This window comes from Lipophrys pholis (assembly GCF_963383615.2).
Source record: "Lipophrys pholis genome assembly, chromosome: 21".
In the NCBI taxonomy this organism is placed as follows: Eukaryota; Metazoa; Chordata; class Actinopteri; order Blenniiformes; family Blenniidae; genus Lipophrys; species Lipophrys pholis.
Window position 1 is genome coordinate 15,790,534 of NC_137649.1, and position 19,417 is coordinate 15,809,950.

Genomic DNA, 19,417 nt, shown 5'->3' on the forward strand with positions numbered 1-19,417 from the left:
CTTGACCTGGACTTCTGTGTAGGTCAGATTGATTTGCACGGATTAAAAAAAAAACAACAACACAAGAGGAACCTTCTGGTATAAAACCTAGACAGATGCTGCTCTACGACAAACATCCCAACAACAAGCCTCGTTTTTATAGTTTATTAGAAATTACAAGTATTTTAAATGTTTAATACAATCCCACTCAAACCTGTGAGCAAAACACTGAACAGTTCTCTCTCTCTCTCTCTCACACACGCACAGTATATTTTCATCCATTAGTGTATCTTAGTTAATTTACAGTCTTATTTTTTGTTTCTTGTGAAATTACAAAAATAAAATCTAAAATTCAAATATTACAATGCAGGTGTCTTTAGTGGAGAAGCACATCGGCAGGAGTCGGGGTGGAAACTCAAAATGATCTGTCCTTCACTGCCGAACAGACGCGTTGAACCGGGGTAACACTGGATTATAAAACGTTTAATAGAACTAACAGCAAGTCCAGATCTTTCCTACAGGTGCAAGCAGGTACAAACTTCAGTAATGCAACTTTTGTGCATTAGGTGGCAGTAGTGAGACCCTGTACTTTGTCTTCAAAGCAGCTTTTTTTTTTTTTTTTTTTCCCCTTCAAGAGTTTAAAAACTCTCCATACTTGCACCAGTAAATCATTCATAAAACCTTCAAGCTCAGAATCCAAAGTGATGCATCGAAACTACAAGAGACTCCTGATTCAATCAGAAACACAAACTGGCAGAACTCGTAAAATGTATGAAAACGTGCCGCTCCACTGTCATTTTCACCAGATAAAAGAATCACTGAACTAGTAAATGGATCCATGTACCTGCAGTGGAGTCTCGACTGCGTCACTGCAAGGATCTGATATACTTCTAACAGCATGTTCCATTGTGCGGATTCCGATTTAATCATCTTTAATCATGTAAAATGTGAAACTACTCCTGAAATGTCTTTGAAAGGCCAGTATGTAGCGTTCACTGGCATCAAGAGGTGGAGATTTGGTTTTTCGCAACTAATACTGGTAAAGTGCATCTCTTCTTCAGAACTGAACGAACCATAGAAATGACGGAATAAAGACGAAAACATTTTTTTTTTTTTTACTACATGTTATTTATAATGTTGTGAATTTAGAAAAGCACCGTTTTGAGGCTGGCTTAGTCGCGTTAAAAAGATAACGCACACCTGGGAGGGACCTTTCTGCTCTTTCTGAGCCCCGCCAAGGGAGTTTCGTCTGATCTGATGTTAACGGAAACCATTTCAGAATACAGAGAACACCCACTGCTTTTGTTTTGAAGGTTCCTGTAGCAGCCAAATCATGTAACAAAGCCGACAACGTGGTGATTTTGGCCATTTTAAACGCGATAAAGTCAATAAAGTAATAACATTTTGTTAATAATTCAATAAGATGGTAAATCAGTGAAGTAGAATTAAAAGATGTATTAACTATCTTATGACATCATTGGCTTTATTACATTGAATATGTCCAGAAGGACTATGTTATCGTCCAATCTTCCATTATCGATTGAGAGAAGGATCCTGCTTTTCTGAGTGGATGTTTTCTTTCGTGTTGGGCCGATGGGAGAACTTTTCAGACGCAGTCTAGTGGATCCGGAGGGGAGAAAGTCCACCAACCATGTGATTGTGAAGAAATCCACATCCTGGATCCGTTTTTATTTAAGTGATTTAATATTTTTCGAGGAGCGACAGCTGAATATTCAGCATCAAATTCTCCCAAAACTAAAATACAAAAGCAGGAACCAGAAAAAAAAAAAAAAGACCTTAAGGTTTTACCAGCCACACGGTTGCATCTCAAAAATAAGATTGTTATTGAAAAGTTAATTGTTTGGCCAATTAGTTATTTTCATGCAACATGAAGTAAAAAGTTTCCAGGATCTTGAAAGTTGATTGGATTCTATAAAACATGCTGTATTTTCCCCGCAAAATGAGTTTTTGTGAAGTAAATGTAAAAATACATGAAGGTTTTCACTGTTAGAAATACACAGAGAGAGATGCACTTTAGTGAACGTTAAGAAGGTGATGTTGTGCCGAACTTCACTTGAAGGCTGATTGAGTTTGTTCCCCACAAAGGAAGACGAGATGATCTCAACATGCTACAGCTGGAATATTCAAAAGTTTTGGTTCCTTCATCTACTCCTGGTGAACGAGGAGTTCGTTTGTTTTAATTTGTGTGTGTTAAGTGTGTATTTACAATGAAACGGGAACACTTTGTCAGGGCGGACGGCGGATCAGTTCACGGGTCATGATCCTCTGTAGAGTTTGGACAGAACGTCGTTCACATGAGGCTCCTGGGTCTCACGTCCCTGACGTGTTGAGATGTCCAGCTGAAATGTTTGGGACGTCTCGGTACCAGGACCCGGTCCGGCTCACCGACCCTGCGTTCAGCCTCATCTGAACCTCAGATCGCTTTGACGCCATGGCGGCTGCTTCTTCTCATGAGTCTGAACGTGAGTATTGCTGGATGTGATGAGGCAGAGCAGCAGTGGTTTCCTGGATGTTGGCGTGAGAGAGAGGAAGAGGAGCGTCTCCTTAGCTGTCCTTGTGCAACGTCTGATGAAGGTGGAGATAAAGTGGTTTCTTGGTGAGCAGCTGCAGCTTCTTCCTCTTAAAGTCCGTGGGCTTCTTGTACCTGCAAGGTACAAAAACTAGGTTTAGTTTGGTGCGGTAGGAAGATATTCTTCAAGACGGCTGTACATTCAGCGATCATGGCCGCCTCATACCAAACCGCACAAAACATTATTCTCCATCTGCTTATTTCCTGTACAGAAATATACCCGATCAGTGATTCTCAGACTTCAGTTTTATTTCTTATTTGAAGTCTGTTATAAAAGGCTGATGTCAGTGAAGTGAAGAGTAAAATGCAGTTTTTTGAGCTTAAAGGGGAACATTTGCTGCTCATTTTGTCATTTATCCATAAAATCTATAAATTGTAGGAGCCAAATGAGGGGTAATGTGACCACAGGGTGGCGCTGTGGCTATATAAGGTGAATGTATTTGCTGTAGTTGCACTTTGAGCACAATAAAGCTTCGTTTGTGGCACAAAGGAACATTATACGACCAAACAGCACAACAGCCACGCCAAACTGGGGTCAGTGTTCCCTCAGTAACCGGTACAGGACCGCATTCTTTAATAAATATATTTTATCCGATCGTAAGTTCAATGGCGCATGCAGCAGCCTTCCGTCCACTCACAGCTCGATGACGATCGGTCCCGGTTTGATCTCGTCCATTTCCATGAAGGCGAAGCATTTCGTGCTGGTGAACCTCTTCTTGGGTTTGTAGTGCTTGAACTCGAAGAAGATGGCCGCTCCTGGAGGAGGTGAGAGCAGAGCGTGAACACAGACCCCGGTCAGCTCTGGGTCACACTGTGGAGTCCTGCTCAGCGCTGCAACGATCAATAACTAAACCATTTGGTCCATTTTAACCTAAAATGTTTGAACCATTATATCACAATATAGTCCAATAAAGTAATAAATCATAATTCCATTATTCACAGTTGCTCCAGTCCAGGTTGGGCTGGAGCGACTCTGTCTGCGCAGAGCGTCCATGTTCTACCTGAGGACTTCCCTCCATTCACCGGCGCTTCGTCTGGATTCCGTTGGAAGTGGTTTTACCTTTGGGTAACTTCTCCACGTGTCTCTGGATCTCCACGTCCACACCGAAGTGGATGTAGGTGTCCTCCTTCCTGCTGGCCACCGGGGTGTCCTGCACCGGGTTCACATCCACGCCGTTCATGTCTGCCGACGGAGGAAGGAGAGAGGCGGCTTGACGGAGGCGCTCGCCGTGGGAAGACTGAGAAAACAAACGAGCTCGGAAGCGCCACGCACCTTTGACGCTGATGGTCAGGTAAGGATCGATGCACTGTCCCGCGTCCTTCAAGCCAATTTTCTCGATCTTTATCGTGAGTAGTGTCATCCCAGGCTCTGACGGTAACCGCGGCAACAAGGTCCCTGCACAAGGACAAAGGTTGGTGAAAAACATAAATAAGATCTTAAGAGACTCTTTTTTTTAAAAATAAAATTTGGCTTTTGTTTCCCCTGTTTGGGCGGCAGGAGTGACAGTTTGCGCCCAAAATAAATAGAAAAAGGTTTTAAAGTTCTACTAACAACTTTGTTCTTGTATCCAGGATATAGACAGAAACACACGCACACGCACACGCACACACACACACACACACACACACACGGCGAGTGTGAACGAGTGTGAATTACCAGGAGCTCGAGGTGGAAAAGCCTCAGTTGAAACTGCTCCTGCTGCAGCGTCCTCCTCCTCCTCCTCCAGCTCCAGGTTCTCCTCTTCGCCCGGGGCCAGGATTTTCCTGACAAACACAATCAGTCCACTCATCACACGTCAGTTTCTCCCAGATTGTTGTTCATGATATCAAGAAAAAAAAAAAAATCACAAAACTACAAGAGAGGTGTTTGTATATATACTAGACTTTCACAATAAAACCATCCAATCATTTTCACAACCGTCAAATCTAAAGAAAAATATCAAATACGTGCGACTTGATTCAATTTGCTTCGTTCAGTGTGAAACTATCAGCTCCAATTCACGCACCATGTTAAATAATGAATTTCTTTGTGACCAGGATCAAAGTTACTGCCAAAATTCTAGTTTACAGAAATGTTTTGGAGTTTTTATAATCTACATTGTCAATGGAAACGCCGAGCTGAATACGAATGTAAACCCTGTCGCTTTGGGTTTTACCTTAAGGGCACCGGCTGGACGTCGAAGGGAAACTCCTTGTTGTAGGTCAGTATATTCTTAATGACTGTAAGAAGAAAAAAATATATACGGTTTTATCATTGCATTACGTCTTATGATCCAGAGTTATAGGAGCTCGCAAACTTACTGTTTTCCAGTTTTTTCAGGTCTTCTAACTTGAACTCTTCTTTTGACTGAGCGCACTGAGGAAACAGACAAAACGGGACAAGAAGTCCTTTAGGAAGTGAAAAGTCCAAAACACATCAGCGCCTTTTTAATCTTCTGTGATTGTGATGAACTCATCAGTGTCGCCGTAGTTTGAAAGAAACAGGGAGAGTAGAGGGAATTACAGAATGTGACCTTAAGCATAATAAAGGTTTTGGTGTAAGATGAGAGTCATGACTATCACATTTAGCAGCTCTGAGATAGTATGACACTAACTGCAATATATTCATTTGACCACCAGGGGCGCACTTAGGTTTGCATTATGTGGAGAGTCAGTTCAGGTGATGAGGATTACCGCACAGATGTGGGAATATCTCTGATAATTTCTACATTTTGACAAGTTATTCTGATCATACTATGAGCTAACCTATTATATTTTGAGTCCCAGCTACATGTGGCCAAATGTTTTGCTCCTTTTGAAAATGTAAATAGTGTAATAAAAACCCAGTGATCGATTAACTAAGGCGTAACATTGTTGAAATTGCAGTTCTTTTATTCAGATTTCACATTTGACATGTGTTGCTAAGATACTTTAATAAATGGGGACTTCTTAATGGTATATTACTACAAAAACAAAGATTCTGAGTTACAGTTATACAACATATTGCTATTATTCACTGGTTCAGCACTCTTGAAATCAAATTGCCTGCCGAAGAGGCATGTTTTTAAAGCGTAGGCTCAAAACCTTCCTTTTTAATAAGACTTTTATGTGTCCCCATTTTTACCTGTTGTGGGACTTTAGAACTTTTATTTATTATATGTATATACAATGGCAGAGGGTGGGCGGGTGGGTATCACTCTGTTTATATTCTATTTTCACACTTTGTGCTGCATTTGTTTGTACTAAAAATGTTCTAGAGATAAAGTTTGATTTAGTTTGCGCTGCATGTGGCCCCTGAAGTGAAATGAGTCCGACTCTCCCGAGCTGAGAGGATGCCGAGGGTGGAGAAAGGAGGGTAAAACACACAGAAGATGATCCAAAGAAGTCATCACAAACCTGCAAACTGGCACTCCTCATCTCCAGGCATGTTGCAATCTTCCCTAAAGTTTTCTAGAATACAAAGAGAGGGTTTCAGTCAATGATCGGCGCTTCCTGTTCAGATTACAGATAATGATTACCTTCTGCTCCTCTGTGAAGTCCGAGGAGTTGGTTGACTGGCCCTCCTTCTGCAGCTGTCTGGCCAAACTACATTAACAGAGGCAAAACTTTAATAAATAACACTCATGTGGACTATGAGGTTTGTTTTTTGCGCCCCCTGGCGGTGAATTTTTATTTTATTTTACTAATTTGACATTTTACATTATTTGTGCAGATATTGGAGGGGAAAAAAACAGTAATTATGGGATTAAAGGAGATGACATGTCGAAGGCTTGGTTGGAGAAGCTGATGTGGGCCGAGGAGGCGGAGGGAGCATTCCTCAGTGAGCAGATGAAACCGAGCCAGAACAATGAGAGGGTGGGGCGGACTGTTTCTCAAAACTCTGAGGAGCGTCTGGCCCGATTCTGCTCCGCATGACACACAACCGAACACACTGCAGGCAGCCCCGCTTTTCCATGACTGGATGGAGGGATGCAACACACACACACACACACACACACACACACACACACACACACACACACACACACACACACACACACACTGCCACATCACGTCATATACAGGCAGGGTGTTTCTCCACCGCTGAAAGCGTACTGACAGCCCGGGTGATAACTTCTTGTGCGCGCGCGCACAACACACACACACACACACACACACACTGTCATCATGCACCGCCATCTCCGTTATCTCCCCGCACGTTCGAGGAGGAGACGGCTCGAGGCGGAGAGGAAAAGAAGCACGCCGCCCCGGCGCGCGGCGCTCGGCAGGAGGCGGCGGCGTAGAACGACACGAACACGCACACAGACAAACACACACATGTTGAATGCAACTTACATTTGGTACTCGTCTATCGCCTCCACCAACTGTCCCCACGAGTCAAAGTCTGTGCCTTTCCTGAAGCTCGCGTGCCATTTCTGGACAGTCTTTTTGACATCAGACATTTTGGCGGGGCGGTGCTCGCGGCGCTCTCAGGGCAGCATAGCCGGGGAGGAGGCTCATATACGGGGCGTCAGTGGCGGCCGCGGCGGCGTCCCCGGCCGGGTGTATGTGCTGTCCAAACCGGTGACACCCCGACCAAGCCCTTTGTGCTGCCGCTGCTGCTCGCGCCCCGACGCATCCGCACCAGAGAGGAAGTCCCGCCCGGAGCCCGGGGTGCGCGCGTTTCTGGACGCGGGGTCGCCCGAGTACACAGCGGTGCCACAACACCGCTGCACCACAATAGAATAGAATAGAATAGAATAGAATAGAATAGAATAGAACAGAACAGAACAGAACAGAATAGAATAGAATAGAATAGAATAGAATAGTGATTGCTGTACAATACCGCTAATGAACTGCAAGTAAGAAAAATATGTAGTAGAGATGTATTAACAATAATATAAGAAAAATCTAAACATGATAACAATTAAATGAGAACTAAAGATGCGAGCAGCGTCGAAAGGGTTCTTGCTACTGTCAACTGAATAGTGGACAGATGTGCCAACGTTTTTAAAGTTCTGCCCGGTGCGCCATCACCATAACGTTCTGCTGGGCTGTTTTTATCTGTGTTTCTGTACACCCTTGACCTTCACTGCATCCTGGAGCGAAGCTCTTTCAGACGAGTCCACTAATGTTACTGTTGACTGTTTTCCGTCTCCTTTCTTCACACCAATGGCCAGCATGTCCTCCTTCACTGTATCCACGAGTGTCCTCACTGGCCTTCCTCCTCTCAACTTGTCTGGCAGCTCCATTATCAGGATCTTTTCCTTACATAGAAACCATGTTTCCCACAGATATGACCAAACATGTCAACCTCATCTTCCTCACTTCCCCATTAATGGTGCTGTCAAATCTTAAGACAACAGGTTCAAGTGTCACTGACTTCTAGTACATTCCCATGAATTAACCAGGTCCACTTCCAAGGCTTCTTTACTCACTTCATGTTAATCACACACTCTTTATTGACGCAGTTCTTTTCGGACTGTTTATGTAACTCAAAGTACTTTACAGTCATTTGACAAAAACACACAAAAACATTGCATGCACGAGAGGTGTGGACTTGAGTCATGTGACTTGGACTCGGGTCCACTCTTGTGACTGTTTTGATGACTTGTGACTTGACTTGGAAAACTAAAAGAAAGACTTGAGACTCGACGAGGACTTGGAAATTAAAGACTCTGGACTTGATTTGACTTGAGACACGGTGATTTGAATGACTTGAGTGTTGTTGATTTTGCGGTTTCAGTTTTATATTAAACTGGCGGTGTGTTTCTTGTCTTCAGTTGGAGAAGACTACTTGCTGTACAGAGGTCACTTCTGGTGTAGAGAGAAATGGTGGCGCTCTCTCTCTTGTTCACAGTATGGTGCTCTTAAATTTTCGTAGCTTCCTGTCGGAGTTAATCTAATCAAAGTCAAAGTCGCATAATTTGTCAGTTCAGCTACACATTTTCACACATATTGAGAACCGAAATAGCTTTATCTTCTCACACGACATTAAAAAACAAAACAAAAAAAGAAATTGCACACGCTAAAATATACAGGTTAGAATATAATAATTCATCAGTGAAAAAAAGTATATATTTAAATGTTAAAATATAGATTTGTCTTGACTACAAAGAAGAAGTGACTGTAAAATAGCCTTTTCTCCCCCTCTTAGCTTTATCTAATGTTACTGAAAGTAAAATAAATGTTCATATTCTGGCCCTGGAAGTATTTTTTGGTTAAAAATGCAAACTACAAAGAATGTTGCTGTCTCTGCTGCTGCTGTTAATTTAATAATGTGAGATGCACAAATGAGGCATGTGCGCGCGCGCCCTGGGTTGTATATAGCCTGTGCATTTATGCATTTATTTTAGTGAAGTCTAGTGAAGCTTATTGAATATGCTTCACTATACTTAAATATAAACCCTACAAAGAGCAAACATTATCGTGGGTGCTTCCAGGAAAGTTTTCCGTCGCGCTTTTCTTTTGAAAGGCCACAGAGCGTGCCTCCGGCTTCCGGTGTATGGCGGCAACTCGTAACGCAGAGGGACACATCACCACACAAAGTGGGCTAATTTGTTTGACAAACCGATACAAAGATGGAAAATACAACGGCCGCAGAGGATAAATTATCCTCCTCGGAGTTTTTCTGTTTAATGAGGGTGGGAAGAAACTCGGACTGGCTGTATTTACCCGAAAACTCCCCGGTACAGTTCTGCTAATGTTTACAAGAAGCTAGCTCGACTCCACTGTGGATTTTACGTTTCTCCGTGGGGTTTTATTCCCCCACATGTCATGTCGAGGAGGAGTTACAGAGCTGCTGTTTGTGCTTTCAGACCAGCATCGGACGTGGTGTCACAGTAAACTACCAGCTGCTGTCTCGGAGCTGCCCCTTGATGATCTCCCGGATGCATTGCACCGTCTACCCAAAGTCTGGACAACAATGGACCGTCGTGGACAACCAGGTGGCCTGATGCTGTTTCCCCGCCTCTGTGTCCCGTGTTATGTTGGATAAACACACTGAGAGAGGAGTGAACCTGCTCTTTTCAGTGAGGCACACTCCCAAACACTGGCCTGCCTATAAGACTCCCCATCTGCATAAACACAGATCACATCCACGAGCAGTTGAAAAAACTAGATTTACTTATTTGTTGGTAACTGCAGCTGGAAATACATGCACAGCCTCTTTACTTTACATCATACTTAACTCAGCTGGTCCCCATATATACAATAATCATCTCTAAACTGCAGACCTCAAGCATACCCACAAGTTTTTTCTGTTTTTGAGGTTTCAGATATTAACTATGTAATTTAAAAAATAATTTCAAAGTTTGCAGAGGTGCACTAAGATATCTGCTGCTGTGAGTATGATAAGAAGCCGCTGCTAAACTAAGCCCTCCTCTCTTTCTCAGACTCTTAACGGTGTGTGGGTGAACGGGAGGCGTATACCCCCGTTGGAAGATTATCCGATCCAGGTTGGAGACTCGATACAGATTGGCGTTCCCGTGAACGGAAATGAACCGGAGTTCAGCTACGTCCTCGCCCAGCGACAACCCCAGGACGTCACGTTCTGCACGACGAGGCGGACCGTTGAGACTGCTGACAATCCGGAAAAGCCCAAGAGGAAGCGGACGGCGGATGAAGACGAGCCGTCCACCTCGGGGCCGAAGCGCGTCCGCTGCTCCTCCCTCGATCGGCCCTGTCCCCTGTCTGTGAAGCGGCAACGGCTGATCAAACGCGTGAAGCAGCAGCAAGATGTGGACCGACCTCTCAGTGACACAAACAACACCTCCGACCTGGACCAGCTGCAGATGTAATCCACCTTTTTAAAAGAAAAAAAAAACATTCAACTGTGTTAATTTTGACCCAAATTTCTCATCAACTAAATATTTAATTTAAAAGTGGAAATCTGTTCTCTGAAAGTTCATTTTGATAACAAAGATGTAGAGTTTAGTTTCATAATTGTTTGAAATTGTGTTACAACTACGGTCAATAACACCAATGTAAAGATTAACACACACAGTTTCCATTTGAAGGATTTATCTCTGCGACTCCAGTCACTTAAGTGACTTAATGTTTTTAGCAGTTTAACAGTTTTCCATATTAATAACATAGATTATGGGGAAAATGCGGTTCCGCATACATTGGCGGGAGGTATGCGCTCCTATGTGTAATCTTGTTTGTTTTCAGGTACAGCAAGAACATCGTGATTTTGAAGGGTCAGGTGGCCTTGCTGGAAGGAACGCACAGACATGGCGCAGAGGACGTCACAGAGGAACGTGACCTGGAGACCATCCGGACCAAAATGTGCCAAATGGAAAAATTAGAAAAGTCCTTCAGTGAAAGTAAAAAACAGCTCGAGGTGAGACTCTGCTCGAGGGAGACGTCTTTCTACAGGAAGAAATTAGAAGTGGCGGCTATTAAGAAAGAAAAGATTCATGTAACCCACCAAATGTTGCCACTTCACATCGTTAAAGAGTCAAATTATGTCTGCATGTTGCTGGTCGGAAGCATGATATTTCAAAGTCGATTTTATTACAGCTTATCTCAGGGTTTGTTTGTTTTTTTTCGCACGAGAACGGCAAAATTATGCTTGAGTGTGTTGGCCGAGGGAGATGTTAAATAACGTTTGATCACTGACTTTGATGGACGTGGCGATCGTGTGCTCACCTGGTCACACTGCAATCTGTACGCGAGGAAATACTCTGTGACACCTGACCGCCGTGTACATTATCACACAGATAAATCTCAAGTCTGTGACGAGAAGACATGACACACACCACAACCATCTGGGTGATGTTTTTAATCAAAATGTAAACTCTTCCATGTTCAGGAGCAGAAAATCGAGCAGCTCGAGGAGCATCTGAAGTGTCAGCTGGAAAACGCCTTACAAGAGGTATGAAGTATCAAACGATGGAGAAATACATTGAAGTTGTACTTATGTTTAGCAGGGCATTCAAGTATCTACAGAAATATAACGTTTAATGTGTTTCGAATGTTAATTTTGCACATTAGGTGACAAGAGTGAGTCACTTGCTCGAACTACTTAGACGATAATTCTTCCTACTGAACTGTGATCGATTTAAAATACTGCTAACACGTCTATCCGATTCCATTTCTTTGAAATTATGATAGAATAAGAGGCGGCGGTGTGATCCTGTTTCTTATCAGATCAGAGTTCCGACCCTCTGTCGCAGCTTTGTGTGCATCTTTGTTACGACAAATGTTTTTGGTTCCCCACAACTGGCCGATGCAGCAGACAAGTGACATCAAACCACCTTAACACACTTTAACAACTGCATGTGCTCTTTTTTGATTTGAATGCATCTTCAACATCACCAGCAAAAGAAGGTGATGCAGGAGCTCGTCGACTCTCGGCAAAGCCTTGAAGATAAACTGTTGGCCACAAACAAAGAACTGGAGGTACAGTCAATATGATATTTTGATTACTATTGTACTTTTTTGTTTTTGTTTTTAGCAGCTTGCTGATTTTCTTCTTTTTTTTCATAGAAGGAGAAAGAAAAGGCAAAGGCACAGAAGGAAGAAGTCGTAACACAAGTGACCGAAGTCCTGGAGAACGAGCTGCAGTGTATCATCTGCTCAGAACTTCTAATCCAGGTGAAGTTGACTTTCTTAACGGTGTCTTTACAGACGAGCTGAACTCTCGAGAAGCTTTTTGAGTCAGACGAAATGAAAATTGCTCCGCGGGATAAACAAGTGGAACTGTAATCTTATGTTGCTATTCCCCGCAGACCTGCATCCTGAACTGTGCCCACAGCTTCTGCAGTCACTGCATCAACGCGTGGCGCCTGAGGAAAAACGACTGTCCCATCTGCCGTATGGCCATCCTGTCTCAGACGCGGTGCCTGGCGCTGGACAACTGCATCGACAGCATGGTGGAGAACCTGAGCGCAGACATTAAGGCGAGGCGGCAGAGCATCATCAATGAGAGGAACGCCGCCAGGTGCGTTCGATTCAGTGTCCTTCAGGAAATCCCCGACTGCGGCATGTTTTTGGTGATGTTAAGCAGATTGAAGCAATCTCTCCAAGTTGGCAAACCTCTTTGTGTGTCGAAGCGTCTGTGTTTCTGACCGTTTCTTCCTCTGTGTTTTCAGGCTCTGACCTCACAACGACTTCATCCACGGCGCTGGCGACATTAATAGACCGCAGCATGAGCTGTGATGCCATGTAAATAATAACTCTATCCCACTGTTCTGGGGTGTTGTATAGTTTTGTGTTTCTCTTGGGTGTGTCAAAGAGGATTAAAGATTAAAAGCTCTGAAGTTGTTTTCAACTGAGTTCTTTCTGTTGTTATCTGTATATAATTATTCTGAATTAATTTAAATAAAGATTCTCTCCTGAACCTTCACAGTCATTCCTGCTGGCAGGTCCTGATACTTCTATGTATTTCATTTCCCTCGGATAGATAAAGTATTCACTCAGTTAATTTAATATTGTATATGATTGGCCAATCAGAAAACTGATCATTGTGGAATAGTAATAATAATATTAGTGTCAATTGGTAGAACTTTAAGATTCTCATCACATCCAAAGTGACTTTCATATATATGTATTTTTATAAATGTATATTTTTTTTACTTGCACTTGGAATAAATTGTTTTTTTTTGCTTTCACATTTTTCTTTAGGTAGAACATAAATATATGTTTTTGTAGGAATCTTTACTTCTAAGTAGATCATTGATTATTTCTAATCATGGATGTAATGTTTTTTTGGTATATGTATGCAAGGGTGGACATTTAATTTGGGAACTCTTTAGGATGGGGTTTTAACAAATCGATCTCTGAATGCTTCCAGTGTCCATTTAAGTTTAGATTTAATGATTCATTCGGTTTTACTGACACATTCATAAAATGAAATCTAGATAAATATTTTTCAGTATTTGGATTAAAAGCAGAAATCATCGGGTTTGGGTTTGTGAGGCCCTGTACTGTGTTTCTTTTGGTCAAATACCAAAAACCAAAACATTTTTCCATTCACAAACAAAATGGAATTTCCACTCTTGATCATCATGGTCTCGCCTTAAAGAGGCATCTTGAAATCTAAGTCATGCCTCTGTTATACACTAGGTGGCGGTGTTGAGTCGTGTTATTACACCACTGTAATACCTTGAGCTTTGGATATGAATTATAAATGTCACATGAAACACAAATATTACATATTGCATCTTCAAAAAAGAAAAGATGAATGGCTTCTTCTCTTCATATACAGTTGAGTAAAGAAAATAGAAAAGTCAAATGTTTTAAATAATTTTTACACTCATGATATAAACATTTCTAGTTATGTAAACTATAGTTTAAACACTAAAATGTTCAAACATGGATTCAAAAATATTTTATATGTTTTTGTTGTATTATTACAATTATTAAACAAGCTCACAATTCATTCACTAGTCTAAATGTTCCCTCCCGTTTCATTTCATCCTAAAAGCTTTGCTGTACTTGTATAACGTTTCAATAAATGTGAGATAATCCCTTGTGGCTGTGCAGTATTTCACGTCGAAATGTTCCTGCAAATCTCTGCTGGAGTCGGCACCACGTTTTAAAAAAGTATTTTCTCAGGGAAAAAAAAACAAACAAATAAACTTCATTTTGCTAAATCCTTCAGTTTTTTTTGTTATTTTTCCTAGTGATTACACACAATGCTGCGTTGCTTAGCAACTAATGCCATGGCTCCTTGGGCTCCCTGAAAGAAAAAGGAAGTGCACACGGTGCAGAACCTGTAGGCAGGTGGCAGGGATCCTGCACGTGAATAGTCCAACCTCTTACACAGACCTTTGTTTGGGGCTTTGTACTAAAAAAAAAAAAAAAAAACATGTGTTCAGCAGTCCAGTCTCGAATGTCATATTCATGAGAAAAAAACAAAACAAACATCCAAGCCAGTACTGTGCTGTTGATTTTATTCCACAAGAATTATGATTTTTTGTTATAACAGTACAGAAAAGAGTAATATTTACATTGATGTGTGGAGGAGTGCAACTTAGAAATAAAAAAAACAACAGAAAAGTTCATTTTTTTATATATTAATTCATTAATTTATCTGACTAAGAGAAGGTGGGGGAAGCGATAAAATAAATTATCTTTAAAATGTATGTTTGCATGTAAATTAAAAACAAAACAATATGGCAGTTTGGAAACTGAGCTTTGTTAGGGCGGAAACAAAGATTAAATCGCTAATATTTTAGCTTTTTCTCATAATTTCTAGGTAAATCAATGCAAACAAAGCAAGAAAGAAAATTCTATTGGCATTTACTTTGGGTTAGACCCTTTGTAATTCCAGGGATAATGTTAAGACGCACACATTCACATTTTATCTTGCCAGAAAATAGTATTATTTATTCCACTTTTGTCTTTCTTTTTTGTACTGAACATCTATAATAATTTCCTAATCCGCATCAGAACAGACGTACAGGGCTGATGGGGGATCCTGTGCAGCTCTTGCATGATGGAGGAACCCCCACCACCTCTGACTTTACCCAGAGTGCACTGGGAGTTTGCCTCCTGTGCTGTGGATGGCCGCCGTCATGCCAGTCCATTAAAGCCAGAGTACGAGAGAAGCGTGTGTGTGTCAGGCCGTATTACACGAGGATGACAGTGATGGGCTCCCTCGGGGCTACAGTCGGAGCCTCTCATTCCTCCGTCCGGCCCTGAGTCCCACTCTGAGTACCCTCACCGGGCCAGAAACAACCACCCCTCTCTCTGCCTCGGCCAAGCTCTCCTCCTCAAAGAGAGAAACAGAGGCAGCTTCTCTGCATACCTGTCTTTATGTGAACATGGGAAATACTCCTCACGTTATATAACTGCTGAAGGCAGCTTGAGCTGAAAGAAATCGCTTTTTACATGAAAGTTAATCTGTGATGAATGTGATGCTTTTCTCATCATATATTATAATACACTTACTAAGAGTAACTGTCAGATGACCACTGTAATGTTGCTTCAGCTTCAATTTAGACTGAGAAGTTAGATTATATGTTCTCCCTCTGTAATAGTATGCAGTATATTTCACATTATCATAGATGTGGTTCTGGATGTACAGTGTAATAGGAATCTTATATGATAGCAGCAACATCCGATTCTAACTCCACATCCTCCCAATGCAATTATCTCTTATAACCAAATGTGAAATGCCAGTCTCAGTCTGGGTCACTGGATACGCTTTACATAGAAAAGAACTTGGCTTTAAATGACTAACAGCCGTGAGTCTCTTGACTGTACACTGTGGCTGTGCACCTGCTTCATGTTGTTGTTTGTGAGACTCATGGATCCTCTCCAATATGCTCTTTTCCAAAAGGCCCGTCGTCCACATCCGAGGTCCATCTGGCAGTTTTGTGGAACGGGACTGTGTTTCACAGCTTGATCTCTGTTAAGTCACATTGCCTCAGACGACGCAAAAAGCTCAAGTGCTCCTCCCACTCCTCTTCGTGTTGTTTTATGTTCATGTGAAAAGGGAAATTGCAACTAGGGGTTTGCATTTGCAGAATAAAATGCAACTGTGAATCAAAGGAGATCTCAGCATCTCCATGGCAACAGACGCTGACCTGCTTGATCCGCATTTTTTTTTTATTCATTTGGACACGGTTAAAGATATGAAATACTCTTTGGATCCCTAATGTGTGAATGTCTTTAGCATTCACACAATAATCCATCTATTCATCTTCTTATCCACTTAGTCCGTTTGGGGACGCGGTGGCAGAGGAGCTCAGGCATCCGTGTCCCCGGCAACTTCCTCCAGCTCTTCCAGGCCTCCTCCCAGTTTTACGTGCCTGCTAATCAGATACCCGAACCACCTCAACTGGAGGAGTAGCGGCTCGACTTTGAGTCTCTCCCAAATGGCTGAGCTCCTCACTCCATCACCGAGAGTGACGCCTGCCACCCTTTGGAGAAAAGTCATTATCGGCCACTTGTACCCGCGATCTCATTCTTTCGGTCATGACCCAAAGTTCACGGACAGGTTCCGAGATACTTGTCACAGGGACACGCCTCTGGAGACAGGCCAGGGGGTGGTGATCGCCGGCGCCTGGTGACTGTTTAGCCTACATGTGCTGGTCGGGCACAGCCCAAACAAGAGATGTGGGAAGGCTGCGTGGGCCCACCACCCAGAAAGACCAACATCAGGGAGCGGTGATTGATTAATTGATTAGTAAATATGTCTGTGGTTTATGCTGCCACAAGTACAATATTTAAAATGTATTTTTGGGGCTTCATAAGTCACAAGAATAAATCTATTTTTCTAAAATGTCCTCAAAATATCAAATCATGCAGCTATTATTTTTATACACTTGCATAGTGTGTGCTGTGGAGGCTCCAAGTAAGTGGAAGTAAGTTGCATTCAGGGCTCCTCGGAAATGTTGGTTTCAAGTCGGGAGTCATGACAGAAATGTCCACCCGTTCCTGTAATTGCGTTTTCTTGAATTTGTTCATTTATTTAACCTTTCTGAAACACAACAACAGACTCAATAAACGCCTTTGTTTTATCCTAATTATTTATCTGTACAATCGAAACTTACGGACAGAAAGTGCATATTTCCTTGAAGCTCTCAATATACCATGGGTGCCGTTACCATGGAGACGGATAAACGTCGATAATAAACTGCAGATAATACCGGTTTAGTAAAGGGGTCTGCTTGATTCTGAATTGAAATTGAAAAAAAAAAAAATCATCAACAACTCGTGAGATTAGAAGCTTGTCTTTCTTGGTAATCAACAGAGGAGTGAACTAATAGCACAGAAAAGGTCTTTATTGAAGCCACAAGAGGCCAGAGCCCTGCTGGACACAACAACAAGATGAAGAGGAGGATCTTTGCTGCAGATCCAAGTTGGACACTGGTTTTAGTGCCTAGTTTGTCCAAACTGTGCTTGCTAACCACGGTGAATAACTTTGAAGGTATGATGCTTTTTTTTTTTTTTTTTCACTTCATGACTGGTTCTTGATGTGATGATGGGCATCTATTTTCCAATCAGTTTCTTCTGTAAGACCAGCACAAAGAGAGTTGCACTAATGAAAAGGAGGAATGATCAATACATGAAATGCAAAAATGTATCCTGCTGAGTTGTAAGCCTTTTAATTCTCACGCTGTTATTCAGATGATTTTTGTCATTGTCTAAATATGGGTCCGATTCAGGTCAGAGTCCATGATCACACCATGATTTTCTTGCTTTTTCATTACTTATGGCGTAAAATGAGCCATACTTTCTGTCTTGTTAATAAAATTAAATATGTGTCCACCGATTTAGAGAGCACACTTTATAATACTCAGTCAAAGTTGCACATCTTTGGGGACTGGTCACTAAGTTTAACCCCAAATGTTGGAAAATGTATGGGAAAACCCCCCACAAAGCTTTCGAGCAATCGACAGAATATTTCATCAAAACATTTTCCTGCCCATTTTACTCCTCCACCTTGAAAAGTTAACCATTGTTTTCAGGTTCCCTTCCTGGGTTGCGACTGCATATGCTGTGGGCCGCATGTTTCATGTTTTACACCACAAACCCTGAATAGTTGTGGATTCTAGGAATTTATGATTTTTTTTCCCCCCCTCCATTTCAGTTGTTGCAAAAACGCCAATATTTGAAGAACTTAAACCTCCAGAGAAAGACTTCATCGAGGAGAGGCTGTCCCTTGACCTGCCTCTGCATGTGACGGCCAGCCTGGTCTCTGACGGGGTCTTCTGGAAGCGGTGCTGCAAGCAGAGGTGGAAACTTTGCGATGTGTCTCATTACAGCCACAGCTGGAAGCGAATGTTCTTCGAGAGGCACCTGGAGAACATTATTGAACTTTTCATTCCGGGCGTGACTGAGCCTCAGGCAGTCCTAAACGTGGTCCCGTTTTGTCAACACTACGTTAAGAGGTTGGACATCTCCCAGCTGCTGCTGCCAATTAAAGAACCTCAGGAGGAGGAAGACGTGTTCAAGTTGAATTTAGAGCCTGAAAATGAAGTCAGCGAATCTAAAATGGACCACTTTGACTTCAGTATCCTGCTGGACAAGCTGACAAACCTGGAGGAGCTCAGTTTGGTGTATCGAGTCAAACAATGTGGGATGAACTTTGAATGGAAGATGTTTGAGATGACGGACCAAGACTGCGAGTTGCTCGCCAAGGCCCTGAAGTCCTGTGAGACTTTGAAGGTCAGCACAAATCCCTCCTTATTTATGGCACATTATATTTTACAGATAATGGATTCTGATCGGTTTAAATTTGTTTTATAGAAGTTTCTTGACATTTAGGAAAAGCTTAATTCAATGATCAACAGACATAAGTATGAAATGTGATTATATATTTTTTATTAAAACCTGGTGCTGGAACACTTTTAAGACCACAGTGGGCCTTCAAACAAGCCCCCAACCTCCTGACTGTTGCATGGAGTTAATTATGGTCAAACACAAGGCTTTGAATTATTTCTTCATGGTGGCCAATAAAAAGTAACCGATCTCTTGCTGTGTTACTCCTCCAGGTCCTGAGGCTCCGTTTCAGCCAGGTTGAGGATAAAAAGTGTCGGGTTCTGGTGAAATCCCTTCTGGACCACCCGTCTCTGAGGGAGCTCGATTTCTCCTACAACCTGATCGGAGATCGAGGAGCCAGAGCCATCGGCAAACTCCTCTCGAGGAGTCATCTGGAGATCCTCAATCTGTCTGACAACAAAATAAGCAGCCACGGAGCCCAAGCTATCGCCCATGCCTTATCCAAAAACGCCACTCTTTTGTCGCTCAACCTGCATTTCAACCACCTGACGGACGAGGGGGGTGAGGCCGTTGGCGGGGCCTTGATGAACAATGAAACCCTGCGTCACCTGAACCTCGCGGGCACTGGTGTAACCTGGCACACTGCTGTTTCCCTGTCCAAAGTGCTGCAACGGAATAACACACTGAAGAGCATTGTTCTCTCCTGTAACA

At 42.5% G+C, this 19,417-nt stretch overlaps 3 protein-coding genes across 4 annotated transcripts in view; 2 read left to right on the forward strand and 1 right to left on the reverse strand.

Moving 5' to 3' along the window:
• Positions 1 to 138: 138 nt before the first annotated feature.
• On the reverse strand, positions 139 to 8,225 carry aida (axin interactor, dorsalization associated). Its single transcript, XM_080490082.1, has 10 exons — positions 6,884 to 8,225; positions 6,067 to 6,133; positions 5,945 to 5,998; positions 4,871 to 4,925; positions 4,726 to 4,789; positions 4,227 to 4,333; positions 3,843 to 3,965; positions 3,630 to 3,752; positions 3,208 to 3,325; positions 139 to 2,644 (listed from the first exon to the last, which is right to left on the reverse strand). Exons 1-10 carry the CDS (start codon positions 6,988 to 6,990, stop codon positions 2,545 to 2,547), a joined length of 918 nt encoding a protein of 305 aa, XP_080346208.1. The 5' UTR covers positions 6,991 to 8,225; the 3' UTR covers positions 139 to 2,544.
• A 780-nt stretch (positions 8,226 to 9,005) lies between these two features.
• rnf8 (ring finger protein 8, E3 ubiquitin protein ligase) lies at positions 9,006 to 13,164 on the forward strand. Of its 2 annotated transcripts, none has more exons than XM_080490084.1 (9): positions 9,006 to 9,216; positions 9,346 to 9,474; positions 9,922 to 10,322; positions 10,700 to 10,871; positions 11,343 to 11,405; positions 11,852 to 11,932; positions 12,020 to 12,127; positions 12,262 to 12,473; positions 12,625 to 13,164. In XM_080490084.1, exons 1-9 carry the CDS (start codon positions 9,109 to 9,111, stop codon positions 12,629 to 12,631), a joined length of 1,281 nt encoding a protein of 426 aa, XP_080346210.1. In that variant the 5' UTR covers positions 9,006 to 9,108; the 3' UTR covers positions 12,632 to 13,164. The 2 variants fall into 2 exon arrangements, with proteins under 2 accessions (XP_080346210.1, XP_080346211.1); XM_080490085.1 differs by having other exon boundaries at positions 9,008 to 9,216; positions 9,346 to 9,558; positions 12,625 to 12,883.
• A 3,910-nt stretch (positions 13,165 to 17,074) lies between these two features.
• The window catches only part of drc5 (dynein regulatory complex subunit 5), a gene marked incomplete at both ends in the record, with an annotated part of 3,387 nt that continues 1,044 nt past the window's right edge, over positions 17,075 to 19,417 (forward strand). The window contains 3 exons of the mRNA XM_080491095.1: positions 17,075 to 17,078; positions 18,075 to 18,652; positions 18,979 to 19,417. The exon at positions 18,979 to 19,417 is cut by the window's right edge and continues 11 nt beyond it. Coding sequence (XP_080347221.1) covers positions 17,075 to 17,078; positions 18,075 to 18,652; positions 18,979 to 19,417 — 1,021 coding nt within the window. The remainder of the gene's footprint in view (positions 17,079 to 18,074; positions 18,653 to 18,978) is intronic.